General features: G+C 28.9%; 3 protein-coding genes across 3 annotated transcripts in view; all 3 read left to right on the plus strand.

The window, feature by feature from the left end:
* LOC125836196 (F-box protein SKIP22-like) overlaps positions 1-18866 on the plus strand; it is a 218576-nt gene that overhangs the window by 149925 nt on the left and 49785 nt on the right. The gene's annotated exons all lie outside the window — the stretch shown is intronic.
* LOC125835666 (E3 ubiquitin-protein ligase PUB24-like) lies at positions 1057-2313 on the plus strand. The gene has a single exon (XM_049514781.1). It carries the CDS (start codon positions 1057-1059, stop codon positions 2311-2313), a length of 1257 nt encoding a protein of 418 aa, XP_049370738.1.
* Positions 15034-16412, plus strand: LOC125836238 (E3 ubiquitin-protein ligase PUB22-like). The gene has a single exon (XM_049515403.1). It carries the CDS (start codon positions 15148-15150, stop codon positions 16378-16380), a length of 1233 nt encoding a protein of 410 aa, XP_049371360.1. The 5' UTR covers positions 15034-15147; the 3' UTR covers positions 16381-16412.

The following is an 18866-nucleotide window of genomic DNA, read 5'->3' on the forward strand; positions in this document are numbered from 1 at the left end:
CAAATACGTCTTAATTATTTCATACTAACACTTTACACATGTAGAAATAATCAAAGAGAATACAAGTAATTCCTTCGTAATCAATTACACACACAAAAAAATATATATTTTTAATCAAGATAGAATAGTCAAAGTTTCACCGTCCAAACAATTTTTGTACAAATATCAGTTTATATAATTTGTCATTATCATAATACTCCATCTGTCCAATAATAATTGTCCACTATTGACTTGACACACACCTTAAGAAACAATAAATGATAGGGATATTTTTATTTTATTACCCTTTTGAATATATTAAATTTAATGTCTTGGAAAATTTATTAGATATTGAAAAATATTTAATAACAAGGGTAAAATAGACACAAAATGATAAACTATCTCTTGATTTTTCAAACTACACAAATATTGTTAAACAACTATTTTTAATACAGTGGACAAGTAAAGATGAACCGAGGGAATAATATACATCAATTGTACATGTAATAATATACTTTGGTGCAGTATTCTTTTTATAAATATTGAATACAAAAAAAATGCATATTAAATACCATAATATCAAGATCGCATTATCAAAAAATTTAATTACATATTATGTGAGATTCGATATCTACCGTATAAAACTTAACTATTCCTTATAGAATCAAATTTCAAAACAAGTACCAAACTTAACTACTCCTAAAAAAATCAGATTAATCAGATCTCAAAACGAATATCGAAACTTAAAAAAGAAACAACTAGCTAGTTGCTCTTTTCTTTGACCAAAGTCCACCACAATCAATCACATTGTGAGAAAGTATGACTAGTTACTTTGACCAATATTCCCAATCCTATTATAAATTTGTTCTCAAATTATATAAACCTTACACAATTTTTTCCACTCTATTAGGCTCCAGTCTTTTTCCTTCATTTACTTCAATACACTTGGCCACTTTCTCTTACCAAAATTTCTTTCTCCTTTCCACACTTCTCCATTTATTATAACAACACAACCAAAATTGAAAAACCAAAAAAAAAAAAAAACATTTTTAGTTACTCAATTTTTTCCCTCTTCTAATGGAAAATGTTGAAATTCCTGAGTATTTTATATGTCCAATTTCTCTACAAATCATGAAAGATCCCGTAACGATCGTTACCGGTATCACGTATGATCGCGATAGTATCGAACGTTGGCTTACAAATAGTAACGCCATTTGTCCGGTAACGAAGCTACACGTGTCACGAGATTCAAACCTAACAGCAAACCACACTCTCCGTCGTTTGATTCAATTGTGGTGTGTATCGAATGGATTCAACGTTGTTGATCAAGTCTTGACTCCGACTAAGCCTCCGTTAAGCAAATGCTACATCCTCAACCTCGTTCTTGATCTCTCCGTCCCCAGGACGGAGAATATCAAGACGTTAGAGAAGTTAGAGATGTTAGCTAAGGAGAATAATGAGAGAAACAAGACATACATGGTTGAAGTTGGAGTTCATGAAGCCCTAGTTAATTTCTTGATCCAATGTTACATGAAATGTGACACTAATGGCCTTGAAAAAGCCCTAAGTACACTTTCATTAATTTGGGATTATTTTTCATCTTGTCATGAAAATAATAAAGTCGAAAATCGCAAAGACATATTAATAGATTCAATAACATGGGCGTTAGGTCTTGATCGCGACATGCAAAACCATGCAATGATCAAGAGCCACGCGATGAGCCTATTGAGATCTATCATTGGGAAGGCGAATTCAAGCACATTGGATAGACTAAAACCCCAATTATTCGAGAAAATAATTAGGGTTTTACGCGAGAGTAGTAGTAATACTACCATCATCGCGCAAAAAGGAGTTGACAATGCTTTACATATCATCCTAAACACTAGTCATTCGGGCAAGAACCGGAACATTATGATTCAATCAAGGGTAATTTTCGAGCTCATCGAGCTCGAACTCAACTTTTCATCAAATAAAAAGACTAAAGAGCTAATTTTTGAGATATTATTCAATTTATGTTCTTGTGCTGATGGTAGGGCACAATTTTTAAGTCATGCTGCTGGAATTGCTATGATTACAAAGAGGATTTTGAAGGTTTCTCCAATTGTAGATGAAAAGGCTATAATGATTCTTTGTTTGATTACAAAATATTCAGCAACAAGTGGAGTTCTTCAAGAAATGTTGAAAGTTAAAAGTGTATCAAAGATTTGTACTATGATACAAGCTAATTGTGCTTCACATGTAAAGGATAAAGCAAGGGAAATATTAAGAAATCATTTTGATGTTTGGAAGAATTCACCTTGTGTTGAAGTTGCCACCTTAACAAGGTATGGTTAATGATAATCATTACAACATTTTTTTTGTTTTATGTGTTTTGTATCTGATTTGAAACTCAATTAATAATCTGATTCACGTTGGAAAATCTCACTTTGGGTGGCTTTTACAATTTTTTTCATTTTTTTTACATCTGGTGTTTAATATTCGATTTGAGGGTCGACTAATCGGTCTCATATTGGAAAATTCCATTTTGGGTGATTGTTACAAGATCCTTTTAAATTTTTGTTTTCCATTCGGTGTCGAGACTCTAATTTGAGGACTATCTGATCTTGATTTGAGTGGGGAAATCTCTGGTGTTCAATATTTGTTTTGGAGTTCGACTATATTCAAGTTTTACATAGGGAAATCTCACATTGAAAGATAAAATGCTACCTAATAGAGACGACTTTGTTTTCGAGGCTAAAATATGAGATTTATGGTTAAGGGGAAGGGTATTGCTTATCATCCTACAACCTTTGATGGTGATCAAGAATTATAAATTTGTATTACCAAGGTAATAACCAAACAACTTTCTAGAGTTCTCTTGATATAATCTGTTAATGTTAGTGGTTGAAATAATTTGCAAGTTATAAATGAATCCAATTGTATAGATTGCTTATAGACCAATTTTCAAATCTTTTTTAGTAGATCTATTAGTTTAGTTTCTTGTAATATTCAAACAATCTTGACTTTATTTGTTGTTCAATAATTTTGTAGGGCTCAAGGTAGATGCGCACTTTAGAATTTCTAACCAAAATAATGTTTATTATAATACTCTCCATTGTTCTAAATTGATTGTCATATTTTCTTTTTCAAAAAATCAATTTAACTTATTTTTTAAGTTAAACTCGATTAGATCAACTCAATATTTTATATTTAAAATTTCGATATTCAAAAATTATAGTATAAGTTATAGTGAAATTAAAGTTGCATGTCAGTCAAAATCTACCTCGTTTAATTCTCTGAAACATGATCACTGTTAATTGTGACTAATTTGTTTATCATCTAATTTAGGTATCTTTAGTGACTATTTTATTTTTTTATATAAAAATAAATAAATCCAAGTACAGAAAAAAAAAAATAGTTTTTAAACTTTTGAAGACTTAGTTGAAGGGGTGGGGTGCAGGATATATAGAATGGCTTTGTCAGAATAATTAAATATTTTATTTTCTTATAATAATTTAATAAAAGTATTTTATAAGTTCGATGAAGCTTGACTTTGTCTTGGTTTAATTTGTTGGTCTCGAGGTATGTATATAAAGATGATTGCTTGTATTTCTGATCTAATTTTCCTCCACAACTTGTGCAAGTGATATTGATGTATTCTTAATTAAATTATGATCATGTAGTCAATGTATTTTAATTTTGAAAAGGGGGTCCAAAGAAAGAGTTTTCTTATACATTAGAGTTGTTTGGTGTGAGCCGGTGAGATACAAGGTATAATAATTTTAGGAATAAAATGTAAGATTAGTTTATTCTGTATTTAGTTAGAGCTTTAGAGGTATTGCGCAGTCCTGATATTATTTATCGCAATATTTATAACTTAGTGGTGGAATAAATTATCTCGTATACATGTGAAGTAACTTATCCGGGGATAATTAATTTCGAGATAATTCGTTCCCAACCAAACGACCTTCTTGAAGAAAAAAATTAGATTTTTTGATGGTTGACTTGTTGGTTAGAGTTATGCAGATATTTTATATTAATATATAGATTATTTATATATTGATTAGATATATAAGGTTTATTTTTTCCAATCAACTCCTTTTAGATATCATACAAAGAATAATAAACTCAAAACTAATAAAGGAGATCCACAACTTAAATTAAGACGCATGAAAATCGAGACTATATCCACTCCTTTCTAGGTACTATGACAATTGCTACCTATTGATTTTCACTATTGATACTTTTTTTAACGAGTTTAAATTTACCTTCGCAAATAAGAAATTATACACCTATAAGTAAATCATCAAGCTTGTGACTGTACCGCTCTGTTTTTCTATCGATATACAGCTAAAGAGGTCGATCACACAATTTCTTAATCGGTGCCTTTCAAGAGGAAATGATTGATCAATGCTCAAAACAAATAAGTTAACTGAATTTATATCGGTGTGTAACTCGTGAAAATATATATATTTCAAGATGGAAAAATCACACCATATACACATTTAAGAGACAATATTACGAGTTTTAAACCTATTCTTAAAAAACTCTTACTTATAACAGTTTAATTACGGGTTATAACATATCAATTAAATTTAACTTTATTTAAAAATCAATTAAAATATACTTTATTAAATGATTAATCTTTTTATATTTTTATATTATTAATTATTTAATTATATTGATTGCAGTTCCTTTTATATAATTAATAGGTGAGAGATATAATATTAATGACAGAAAATCAATTTGTAATTATCTATTACACCTTTTAAGGGATTTTTTAACTTATTCAAATAAATTTTATTTATTAATGACTACTGGGGCCTTTAATTTATTTTTTAAAAAGAATTTATCACCGTATATTTTAACATGTAATTTTCTCTCTCTTTAATCTATTTTTTTTGTTTTTCTTGATTTTTTTTATTTTAAATTTTGATATTGTTTTTTTTTAATCTGATTTTTTTAGAATTAAGAATTCTATATTTTGAAAATTTGATTTCGTTTTTTATTTTAATTAATCTAAAACTTGATTTCTTGAGGAAAAAAAACAGTTTTACTTAAGTTTTGAACTTGTTTTTGGTGTGTTTTTCTATATCTAAAATACTGTTTTGTTGGTGAAATAAGTATATTTAATTCTGAATTTTTTTGATATATATAGATAATATGAGATCATAAAATCTTTAATAAGGATTTCTTAAGTTTTAGCTTAAATATGATAAAAAAAATCACACTTGAATATGGAATATAAATTGAAGAGAGAGGAAAATATAGAACTTGTATTAATTATTGCAGTTTAGACTTTTAATTACATGTTCTGATTTTTGGGTGATGTATATTTCTTTTGCTACAATTTCTAACAACAATATATAATATGCATTGTTTTACAACTAGATTTATTCTTCCCGGATTTATATCCGTTGGATACTAATTTTATACATTTTTATTTTTTTGACTTTGTTCTAAAATTTCAAGTTGGATACCAAGTGTATATAAATTGGATAAAGGGTAAAGGGTCAAATATGCCCCTAAACTATTCGAAAAGGTCTAGATATACCCTCCGTTTAAAGTTTGGCTCACTCATGCCCTCGCCATCCAACTTTTGGTCTAAATATGCCCTTATGGGCGTTAGTTAGCCTGCTGGACATATCCAACTCATTTTTCATTTCTTTAAATGCCACATGGAATTGCCATGTCATTTTGACTTTACCACATGACATTTATATGAAAAATGGAAAGAGATTAATTATACCCCTAAAAAATTCGAACCATAAACAACTAATCCGATCCATAAATCAACCCCCCCTTTAAATAAACTACCCGACCCGTTTTCAACTTTTATTTTGTTTGGGTAAATCCCAAAAATTAGTAATTGATTAATAAAAAATAGGAAAAATATGAGAAAAAAAATTAATGCCAAAAATTCACAAATAAATATTGTAACCTTAAATTCAACAACTTTTTAAATTTTTTATTTTTTTCGGTAAATCCCGAAAATGAGTAATTGATATGAAAAAAATATAAAATTAACGCCAAAAAATCACAAATAAATATAGTAACCTTACATTCAAAAATTTCAACAATTTTTTTTTAATTTTTATTTTTTTAATAAATTACTCATTTTTTAAATTTACTAAAAAAATAAAAATTTAAAAAAATTGTTGAAATTTTTGAATTAAGGTTACTATATTTGTTTGTGATTTTTTGGGGTTAATTTTATATTTTTTTCATATTTTTTATTAATCAATTTCTCATTTTCAGGATTTACCGAAAAAAAATAAAAATTTAAAAAAATTGTTGAAATTGTTGAATTTAAGGTTACAATATTTATTTGTGATTTTTTAGCGTTAATTTAATATTTTTTTCATATTTTTCCTATTAACACGTGTCATGAATCCTCAAGATTTTGCCCTTCCCTTTCGCAAAGCTTCAACACGTTCACAATCTATCACATATGCATTATTCATAAGTAAACGAATCTATAGACATCCATTGAGCTATACCTCTATCCCGAACCCCAAAACTTATTCAAACTTCACGAATGTTACCATCTTATTCCCCTTAAAATTTCGCACTTTTTAAATATATTATCAACTTAACCATGATGGTCACTCTTGGATCAATTAACCAGTACTATTGGTAAACAATTGTGAACACCACCAGAATATTTCAAGACACAAAATATGCTATGAATTTAACTAAGTGATATAGTGATCCTGAACCAAAGCAACAAACAACATTTGTACTATCCACTACGCAACACCTTACATCCACTCACCTATCATTAACTCAAAATGATATATACATCTCATCCAACCTAATGACACCAAACTAACACCCATGATATATAATGAAATTTCTAAATTTTTGGTGCCATCTAATATGTCAAGTCTCATATTCCTAGATTTTAAGCCTAGAGTTATATCTTAATTCCACTAAATAACATACTCTAATAGTGTTCATATATATCTATTATGCTTAATAATTAATAGTGACAAGAGTAGCAACAGAAACTAACAAAAATTTAACAAAAACTCCAACTTCCAAGCCTTCATAATTACTATACTTTAGTTCCTTTTTAAATGAATTACCACTTAAAATCATGAGTCAATCATTACCGTAATAATTACTCTCTCCTAATTAACAATTAATTAATTTATTATTTATGTTCCAGCCGAAATCTTATCGACACAATTCTATATCCATTAATGACAAATTTCGGCCAAAATCTTGCTAGCACTGATTTGTTGGCAACAATAACTTACAACATATTTCTAACCCGTTAGGCCAAATAAAATTCCTACCCAGACAACACATACACACACGACAATATCAACTTAAATTATTTTTCTTTTACCTGGCAGATTTCGTGATGGTTGAGGTTATGCGATGATTCTCCTCGTAGTGTGCAGATAGAAGTTTTAGTGGGTTGTGGGGGTGACAAAGAATTATTAACATGGGCCAAATTACTTGGGTATTAATTGAATTATGGATTTGGCCCACTAACTAATAACTATAATACTCATTAAATAAAATTATATCAATTAGATATTCGTAATTACTGAATAGTTTAAAATACCCCTTTAATTTTTTTTTTGGAAGAGTCAAAATAGTCCTAGTTCTCAAAACGACCTAGCGGGTCGTTACACATTTGAAAAACACTGAATACACAAATGATTAACTAGCACACATAATAAATATTCTGAAATTATAATTCATTAACTTAAAAGACAAAATAAATCAAAACATGAGTTTGCCACAATAAAACAACCAAATAAAAATAAAAATAAATTATGTTTTTTTTTCCAGAAGGGTAATTTGAACATGTCTTCTTATTGTGTTCCTCCCGACGACATGTACTGCACGTAATCTTAAACCTCTTGAATTTCACATCAGCAAACCATTTACAAGCTGTGGTCTCCCTACAATTTTTTTTTAACCAGGCGACAATAATTTCTGCTCCGACACTTTTTGAATTGCATAGCATCATAAATTATTGTGTCAATATTATATCATACAAAAGTACAAATAACTTTTATACATATGTTATATCAATATACAAATTTCATACCATTTTTATGCTTACAAAATTCATACAAAAGTAAAAATACATATGTTATTTTAAAACAATTTCATATGTTATTACAGAATACAAAAGTAAAAACAAATATGTTATATCAGTATACAAATTTCATACAATTCTTATTCACACATTTCTTACCTATTTCATGCCAAAAGTTATCAATTATTCATACCAGGATCATGCCACTAGAATACAAAAATAATTCCAACTTAGAAATATTAATTGTCATTTCTTTAATAAACAGTATACCAAATTCATTACATTATTATTCTCAAAATTCATTACAATATAATGCCAAAAAAAAATAATCCAATCAAACCAAAAATCGTACCAAAACATTATCGATTGTCATACATGCTTGGTAGTATAAGTATACAAATTCCAAAAAAAAATTTATCTATTTTTTAACCAAAAATATACCAAAAAAAAATGCGTCAGACACATAATGAACAAATTCAATGGTCATACCAAAATATAACATTACACATTTTTAAAAAAACACCATAATTCAAATTATTATACACAACAAAAAATCTGAAATCAGTATATAAATTTCATATAATTATTATGCCCCCAAAATTATACCTATTTCATGACATAAGTCGTCACTTTTTCACAGCAGAATCATGCCACTATAATATCAAAATAATACCACTTTTAACTATTAATTGTCATTTATTAGACAAATAGTATATGAAATTCATTCAAATATAATTCTAAAATCGTACCTACATGGTATAATCAATATACCAAATTCAAATAAATTTTATGTAATTTTTTAACTAGAAACATACAAAAAAATGAATGTTCAAACAAAAATCTATACCAATTTCAAACAAATTTTATGTAATTTCAAAAGTGAATATTCATACCAAAAACGCCATAATTAAAACTATTATTCACAAACAAAATCTGAAATTTTTTTCCAGAATCACTATTCATAATATTTTATAAGGTTTGGTTTGTATTGCAATACAAATAAAAAATCACAAAGAACACTAACTTGAAGGATCCCATCTACAACCATGTTTTATTAATACTAATAAGAAGCCGTCCAGAAAGTAAAGATTATTGAATAAAAACGAATATGAATTAGATGAGAGTGACAAGATTTCTGGAAAAAAATTGAAGAGAGAGAAACGTGGAAGAAAATGGATGAAATCAGAATTTTTAATTAATTTTAATAAATTAGAGTGAAATAAGGAAACTAAATATGCTTAATTAGTTTGAATTTCCTTAATTTATGCTAATTTGTAATTATCTTCAATCAATTCAAATTTAATTAACACACTTATTTATGTTTTTTTACTCTCTTTTTTCAGAAACGAATTATTTTATTTTTTTTCAAAACAAATTTTTACAATTATTTAAAAAAAGTTTTTTTTTTTAAGAAACTGTTATAACCTGAAATTTTTTATTGTTACAACTTGAAAGTTTAATTTTACTTCTATAACTTGAAAATATTAGTCTAATATATGTCATATACGAATTTTTCACTTTGAGGATTCTTATTTGAAAGGCTGTCTAATCATGGGCCCAAACCCATTTCAATAGCCCAAAATCTTTGATTTGAGTTTGGCCCATATTTTAGTTTTGCATTTTTAATTGGGCTTTGCATTTGTTATTTTCATTACAGTTTTCTAGTTTGCAGAAACTGTTATAATGAACTTGATCTAATAGGTATTAGTGAATTTGTCTGCGCTTAGCATAATTATAAGGGAAAATTGTATATAATTGCAAACTATTAATTCAAATTAAATGCTATAAATATAGTTTGATTTAATTGTACATCACAACAAACTGTTGCTATTTCACCTCTCTCATGGTGAATCTCGCTCGCCACTCTCGTTCTCTCCCTCGCCTCTCTCATTTTTTATACCAACGCAAGTGTATAAAGTGCGTTTGTGTTTGTATAAAGCGAGAGAAATTGTATATATACATATATTTTCGTTCCCCTTTCTCCCCTCTCCCAGATCTCGCTCTCTCACTCGCCTCTCTCACTTTATACAAAAAACGCAAATTGTATAAAATGTGTTTGTGTTTGTATAAAGCGAGAGAAAATTGTATATATACATATATTTTCGTTCTCCTCTCTCCCCTCTCCCAGATCTCGCTCTCTCACTCGCCTCTCTCACTTTATACAAAAAACGCAAATTGTATAAAATGTGTTTGTGTTTGTATAAAGCGAGAGAAAATTGTATATATACATATATTTTCGTTCTCCTCTCTCCCCTCTCCCAGATCTCACTCGCCACTCTCACTTTATACAAAAAACGCAAATTGTATAAAATGCGTTTGTGTTTGTATAAAGCGAGAGAAAATTGTATATATTCATATATTTTCGTTCTCCTCTCTCCCCGCTCCCAGTTCTCGCTCTCTCACTCGCCTCTCTCACTTTATACAAAAACGCAAATGTATAAAATGCGTGAAAATTATATATATACATATACTTTCGTTCCCCTCTCTTCCCTCTCCCAGATCTCGCTCGCTCACTCGCCTCTCTCACTTTATACAATTGATCTTTTTGTATATGTATATCAAAGCAGATTATACAACTGTTTTCTTTTGTATATGTATAGCGAAATATACATATTTATGTTTGCTATGGAACGCAATTTTGCAAACTTTGCTATAACATACAAATATGAATTTTGTGTTTGCTATATGTGAAAGTTGCTCTAATTATAAAAGACGATAAGATATCAATAAATTTATCAAATATAATATAAATAAAAGAGGTATTTGCAATCTTATTCTTTCTTTATATATATAAAGTTGATTTCATAGAGGAATCGTTTGGTATTTAATAGTTAGTAGATTTAGTTCCAACAAAGTCATAAATTACTATTTTGAACATTGAAGTATTAACTAACGACAATCTAACTCTAGCTCGAAACAATGTTTACTAGATTTAGCTTGAAGTAATTTGATAATAAAAATTTGTTCGTATCAGATATTTTTACTAATTTATCTTATAATCATATTTCTCAAATAACGTATTTCACGCATTAGTTAGGCCTCTTATTTTGCGTCGACCAAGAATGAACACTCAATCTTTTTTTCATTACTATTCCATTATAAATTGCACGTTTACCACCTTATTTTTAACTTTATATATTTTGGTCAATGCATTTTTATCATATACGTGCCAAGTCTAGACTTCACTAGTTCTACAAGGATAATAAAATCATTATTTTTCCATTATAATTTTGGTCAACGTCTATCATAAGTGCTAGCTCTACAAGGATAATATATAATTTAATTTAATGTTTGCAATATTAATTATTTAATAATAGGAATAAAATAAATATAAAATAATAAAATATTTTTTATTTAATTTTTTTATTGTGAACAAATAAAAATAAAATATCAATTTTAAATATAACGGACAAATAAAACCGGACGGAGAGAGTACATGTAAATGAGGCACCAATCCATTTATCTTATCTCAAACTATAGCCACACAAACACTTCAAAGCACCAACCTAACGTTTATAGTTATGGGTTCCCACTAAAAAGTAATCGGCCCACTAAAAAGTAATCGGCTTTCACGTATAATTTAAAAATTGATACAGATCCAAAATTAAAAAGTTTATGAATTTTTATAGTTAATAGTCTTGAAATAATATTATAATAATAATTAAATTTAATATATATAACAAAAAATATTTTATAAAATTTGAGTAAAAATTATTATATATTAAATTCACATAAACTCACGATAAGTAGACCTCTAGATATGTCCCTGTTAAGTAATTAAGTTTAGTGGGAACATAACCAATAAATTTACAATTTAATTTAATTCATGCATGTGAGATTTGATTTGAAGAAGTTTTTACGTAGGTGCAATGTATAACTAGAAAATGATTTTTTTTTAAATAAAAAATTACATACATCTAATTAATAAACAATATATATGGACAATTTTCAGTCAAACTTGAAGTGCTTAAAAATCCAACAAAATTTAAACTTGGTCTCTTATATCTGTCCTTTATTGTACTATGAAATTTTATTTTAGATTTATTTTTCTAAGTCTTATTATAGTTATAAGTTGTTTTTATGCTTTGATTTATCGTATTATTGACTACTGTTACTGTTTTGATGTTTTCTTTACTATTATTTATGTCTACTTTATTTATATTTTTTTCAACTATTTTAATATGGGTTGCTTGAATCATGGATCTTTCAAAAATTATATTTCTACGTCTATACGAAGTAGAGAAAAAACTTGCGTACATTCTATTCTTTTCAAACTTTACATGTGAAATTACGTACACTGATATATTATTTATTTATATTTATACGTCTTCCGGCTGCTTAAGAGGATGTACTAAATAACCAATTAATTATAAATAATTTAAAACAATAAAGTTTATTTGAGTGGTGCAAATAATTTTTCATCCATCCCTTGCACGTGATCACTAACTAATTATACTTTTTCTTCTTTCCATTTATTTATTAAAAAAAAAACTAATGAATGACAAATTGAATAATGTTTTGATTGGAAAAGCCATCACGCCCTAATTTAAAATGTCAACTCATGCATGAATCATGATCATAGTGGAAGAATAAAATTATTTCTCAATTAGTCTTACATATGTCACCATACAAATTATATTGTCTTTTATATAAATTTAAGATAAAGTAAACTCTAAAAATTTAAGATTGAAATTCAAAATGCACAAATAAATCAATTATGATAATAAAATAACAGTGTTTACATAAAATCGATCTTACTAATGCTATTCTAAGAAGATCAGGATAACGTTAAGGTCATCAGAAAATTATAAGGTATATATTATATATATAAAAAATTAATGTTCATTGATTTGGCTTAAATTTGTGTGTTACGTTTGCATTTAGAAATATTCATTGATGCATTTAATAGTACATGTGACTTTTTCTCGAGTTTCTTATAGTAAAATAATAAAATTTGAAAATCATGTAAAACACATGTTTAAACCATTAACTCTTATCTTAGGCTGAGTGGACATCCACTAAAATAATTGGTGGAAACCCTACTCACCCATCAATTTCCCAAGTCAATGACTTTTTTTTGCCATATATGTAACTTCGAAAAAAATCATGTATGTATATGTATATTTATATATATCTATCTTGAAAAACTAATAGAAATTAACATTTAATTAATACTCCATTTGTCCTTAATTACTTGTCCATTTTTTAATTGACACACCTATTAAGAAAATAATTATTGACATAGTGAGTTTACCAATTTACCCTTATTAATTAGGAGGTGAGTGAATTAAAAACATAAGATTTTCAAAAAATTTTACATTTTTCAAAGTAATTAATTGAGGGTATAATGGGTAACTTTTTTTTTTTGTCATTTCTTGATTTGTCAAAATGGACAAGTAATTAGGGACAACTAAAAAAAGAAAAGTGGACAAGTTATTAGGGACAGAGGGAGTAGTACACCAATGAGGAGAATAAGAGTGTCCTTATACTGCATTACTGCTGGTACAAGCCAAAACACTACCTGCGAGACCATGGTTTGATTTCCAGCTAGAGCCCTATTTCGTATTGTTCAATCCATTAGTGACCAATCGAATACTACATTATATGTAAGTAGTTCCTACTCATAAGCCTAACAAAAGGGTTGGGTCAACCTACATCCGGCCCGATTCAAGTTGGAAAAAACTCATACCATAATCATTCAATTGGGCTGGAGAGAAGGGCTCGAGCTTCACTATCGGGCCGGAGAGAAGAAGCTTTTCTCGAATTTAACTTTTACTTATCTATTATATTAAATCAAACCGACCAAAACACATGGTAATTTGAGACTCCAAAAGTAACTTAGAAAGCGCAGCCAAAATGGAAATTTGGACAAAAAAACACGTCTAACATAGTAGTTGTCACGTCGGCAAGTTGCAGCTATCACTTTCTCTCACTAAATATATTATTTGTAATAAATAAAAACACGAGATATACGCATGCATGTGTTTTTATTTATTTTCTAGAGAGAGAAAGTCAAAACACGTTCACACACACTTGGCCCGCGCAAATACAAGTTCTACGAAATACGAATTTGATAAAATTTAATAATTATATATAATGGTGGAGCCACTTATATTTGAGGGTGTCAGTTGTGTTGTCGAAAAATTACATTATATAGTTAAATAAAAATATTTTTATGTATATATATCACATATTAACATTCCTTAGCTACTAGCGATTTTACTTTTTTATATATTTATATTATTATCCTTTAATTAAAATTCCAACTCTGCCACTATATATAATGTAAATGAAAGGAAAATAAATTTAGAATTCATTAATTACAATTTGAGATCACCGTCTTAAAATCCATAACTTATAAAAATTTATTTTTTGGATTCATCTCTTTGCGCACAATTTAAGAAAGTGAAAGGAACTAATAATTTTTATGGTGATTATATTGTACATATAATTTTAAACATGTCATGTCAGGTAGGAAATTAAATTAAATTATTTACTAAATATAAAAAAGTCATTTTTTTTAGGGAAAAAGGTGTGGAATATATTTGGAAATTGTTAGTAACAATCTGAAACTTTGAGCAGGACCTATTACCTCCTTGCACTATTTAATAGTGTATTTTAAAGATATATAAGTGCCCAGCTGGACAAGTAAATATTTATAATAATACAATATTTATGATGTCCACGTGAACACCTATACATTTTTAAAATACACTATTAAATAGTGCGGAGATAATAGATCCTACAAAAAGTTTGAGATTATTACAATAATTTCGATCAAAATTTGAATATATTTTGAACAATTTTTCATTAATTAGAAGGAGTATTATATATGATGATGCCTCGAGCTGTAAACAATCTTTTAAAATATTAAAAGCAAACACCCTTTGAAAAGTCTTATTCTTCTATTTGCGTGTTGACTTTGAAAAGCTCAATCTCCAACTCATATATATAACCACAACCAAATCCTCTATTTTTCAAACCAATTCACTACTCATCTAAAGTCTCAACAAAACTTCATCTACTAAAAAATATTCCTCTTATTTTTTTTTTGGTCATATTTGCAACTTTCTTATAAGATTGATCGATCTCCTTCTTTGATTAATATTGAAATTTCCCAAAATATACAAATGGAAGAAATTCAAGTACCTCCTTATTTTATTTGTCCGATTTCTCTAGAGATGATGAAAGATCCTGTTACGATCTCAACTGGAATAACATATGATCGAGAAAACATCGAGAAATGGATATTCTCTACAAAGAACAACTCTTGTCCTGCTACGAAACAGTCTCTTACATGCATAGAGTTGACCCCAAATGTTACTCTTCGACGATTAATCCAATCGTGGTGTACTATCAATGCGTCCCATGGTATTGAAAGGTTCCCTACCCCAAAGCCTCCGGTTAGCAAACCACAAATAATAAAGCTCCTAAAAGAAGCAAAATCGCCTAAGATGCTAATGAATTCTCTCAAGAGACTCAGATCCATAGCTTCTGAGAATGATGCTAACAAACGTTGCATGGAATCCGCGGGGGCAATGGAGTTCTTAGCTTCTATTATTAATAATAATAATAATTCGAATGAAGTGTTTGAAGAAGAAGATGGTTTCATGAGTACTAAAGACGAAGCGCTTAGCATCCTCTATCAACTCAAATTATCTGAAAATGGATTGAGGTCACTCATCATGAGTGGAAATGGAGAATTCATTGAGTCATTGACACGTGTCATGCAACATGGGAGCTACGAGTCTAGGGCTTACGCAGTTATGCTAATGAAAGACATGTTCGAAGTATCCACACCAACTCTACTTTTGAGTTTGAAGCAAGAATTCTTCACACAAGTTGTTCAAGTCTTGAGGGATGAGATCTCTCAAAAGGCAATGAAAGCATCATTGCAAGTGTTAGTGAACGCGTGTCCATTTGGGAGGAACAGAGTGAAAGCAGCAGAAGCAGGAGCAATTAGGGTTTTGGTTGATCTTCTGCTCGATTCATCTGAGAAAAGGGTTTGTGAATTTATGCTAGTTTTGTTGGATCAAATTTGTCAGAGCGCAGAAGGGAGAGCCGAGCTGTTGAATCATCCAGGAGGATTAGCCATTGTCTCCAAGAAAACACTTAGGGTTTCTAAAGTAGGGAGTGAAAGGGCAATCAAGATCTTACATTCAATCTCAAAGTTTTCATCAACACCAAGTGTTGTTCAAGAGATGTTGAGTTTGGGTGTGGTGGCAAAGCTTTGTTTGGTTCTTCAAGTTGATTGTGGAAGTAAAGGTAAGGAAAGAGCTAGAGAAATTCTCAAATTTCATGCAAAGGCATGGATGAATTCTCCTTGTATACCTAATAATTTATTATCTTCATATCCATTTTAGGAATTAGGATAAAAAGGACAAACAATTGTTAGATAGAAATAGTATACACAAAAAAGAAAATACAGTGTATTGATTTGTGTACATAATTTGTTTACTGAAAAAAAAATTAGGAAAATTGAAATGTGGACAAAATTGTCCTTGAAATATAATTGTTCATATACATACATCTTCACCTGTCCTACTATTTAATTTTATGTAGTTTAGGTAATATATACACTTATTCAAGCTGAGTACTTAAATTCCTAACCAACCATAATTTATTAGACATTTACTTCCTCAGCATCCCTTATTTGACGCTCTTTCTCGTGGCCTACCATTAGAATAATGATATTTAGTTTCAATTTATTTATTGGTTTGGATTTTGAATGTTGTGATCTTAAATTAAAGATGTGTAGAATGTATTAAGATGACTTTTAATCGTGTGATCTGAAATATATCATGCGGAAAGTAAAAATTAAAGAGTTGCCAAAAAAAAGAAAGAAACATTATCTTTTAAACGAATTAAAAAGAAAAGTAACGGAGAAGGAGCATTAGGGTAGGCGATGACCGATGCATGGTGGAAGTTAGTAAGTTGTCGGAAACCGGCACCACCTACCTGATCAAAAATTGTGCTCACCGGGTAAATTCGAAGAAAGAGAATTGAGCTCTATGAGATCGAATATCTTGTTGTTCCTCAGTAGCTCAGTGGTAGAATGACCGGCTGTTAACCGATTGGTCGTAGGTTCAAATCCTATTCGATTGATTCCTAATTCTTTAATTCAGAATTATATTTTAAATGTTTAGATTTCACTCGATGAAAGTTAAGGCATTGAATGTCAATTACACGTTCATCTAGAATTGTGTTGTGGTATAAAATCTCAATGACGATCACAATCATACTTCAACATCGAACTTGAGTTTGATGTTGAGCACATTCTTCATTACTTAGTTATATTATGACTCAATTATGTCCACTTTAACCGTTTAAGCTTTTAAATGAGTTGATCACATCCTTAACAGTAATGAACATGTGTCAATTACTTAGCAAAGGAGTGTAATGATCCGGTTGGTCATTTTTGAAAATTCACTATTTTACCCTTTCGATATTAGCCCTAAGTCTTCTATCTTTGAGTTTTGAAAGTTATTTTTCAAGCTTTGAGTAAAAAGTTGAGAATTTGGTAAGTTTTGATTTTGGAAAGACTTAATTTGCTTAAAAATGGTTTTTTGGTGTCTTTTGGAGTTTCGAGTGTCGAAATAGAATTTGGTCTATTCGATCAACCCAGGAATGTGGAATCTAATATGAGAGAGTTTTCGGTTTCAGATTCGGAGTCTTTTTAAGGATTTGAGGTCCTAAGTTGTGAATTTGTGAAAATTTTGCCTTTGGGTTGACTTTGGTCAACAATCGAGATTTGGATGCTTGGATCAGAATTCCGAGAGTTCCGTTGGATTCAATGGATGATTTTAGACCTAGGTGAGGTCTTGGTTGATTTTTGTGAGGTCCCGAGCTTGTTTTAGCCTTTGTAGGTGTTGAGTAGTTTCTTGTGGTTTCCACGGATGTCGGGTCAAGGAGACTTCAGATTCATATTTCGACTATTCCATGTAGTCTGAAACGTCGAGTATGATCACTTTGTATAAATGGTTTGCCAGTTTATGTGCTCTTAATTTTATATTAGAAGAGCTTGTTGAATTTTAAATGAGACACCTAACCTAATTAAATCGAGTAAAATATCCTTAAGAACAATGTCAATAGGCATGCTTCATCAATAACTTCAAAAAAAATCGAGATTTTCCAATATTTTCCAGTAACTATTAATTTTGATAGTGCTTCAAACTTCGAGAATTTTCAATATTTTTCAACAACTATTAATTTTGATGATAATGCTTTGAAAATTTGTGGACATGAGTGCAACAAGTCCGTCAATTGAAAGAAGAAAGCATCAAGTGGTTAAGCTTTGAATATTGTAATAATTAATTGGACTTTAAAATTTAGCCACTTATTTCATGATCCATGAATTCTCCAAACGACTTTAGAAAAATAAATGTAAATTTGTGTGAACTTAGTTGACTTTGCTAATTTATTGAATTCATCATTAATTATATTGGATAATTTGACTTGGAAATTCAATAGTATATACTATGAGCTCATTCCAACTTGTACCATTTCTTTTGTGGCTATTTTAGAAAAAGATGGCTATCTGTCAAACTAAAGTGTTTGTTAGGATCAACTTGTAAGTTAATTACTTCTCCGTCTTAAATTATTTATTGTATTTTTTACGCACTTTTAAAAAAGATAATAACTATAAGAAAATTTGATTATTTTACTTTTATTTATATCTTGTGAGATAGTCTTTCTATTCATTGAATAAAACCCCATAATAAGTTTTATGTGATTATCTTTACAAAAAAAAATACTATTAAGAGTAAAATAAGAAAAAAATTAATAAATTTTATCTTGAGCTTCTAAAATATTGAATAATTTGAGACAATTACTTTTGAAAATCAATAAC

Source organism: Solanum verrucosum, unplaced genomic scaffold (genome assembly GCF_900185275.1).
Source record: "Solanum verrucosum unplaced genomic scaffold, falcon-dt-bn FXZP01000284.1, whole genome shotgun sequence".
Classification (NCBI taxonomy): domain Eukaryota; kingdom Viridiplantae; phylum Streptophyta; class Magnoliopsida; order Solanales; family Solanaceae; genus Solanum; species Solanum verrucosum.

Excerpts from the sequence above, each read along its gene's own strand:
- LOC125836238 (XM_049515403.1), top strand. The coding sequence starts at position 15,148 with ATGGAAGAAATTCAAGTACCTCCTTATTTTATTTGTCCGATTTCTCTA.
- LOC125835666 (XM_049514781.1), top strand. The coding sequence starts at position 1,057 with ATGGAAAATGTTGAAATTCCTGAGTATTTTATATGTCCAATTTCTCTA.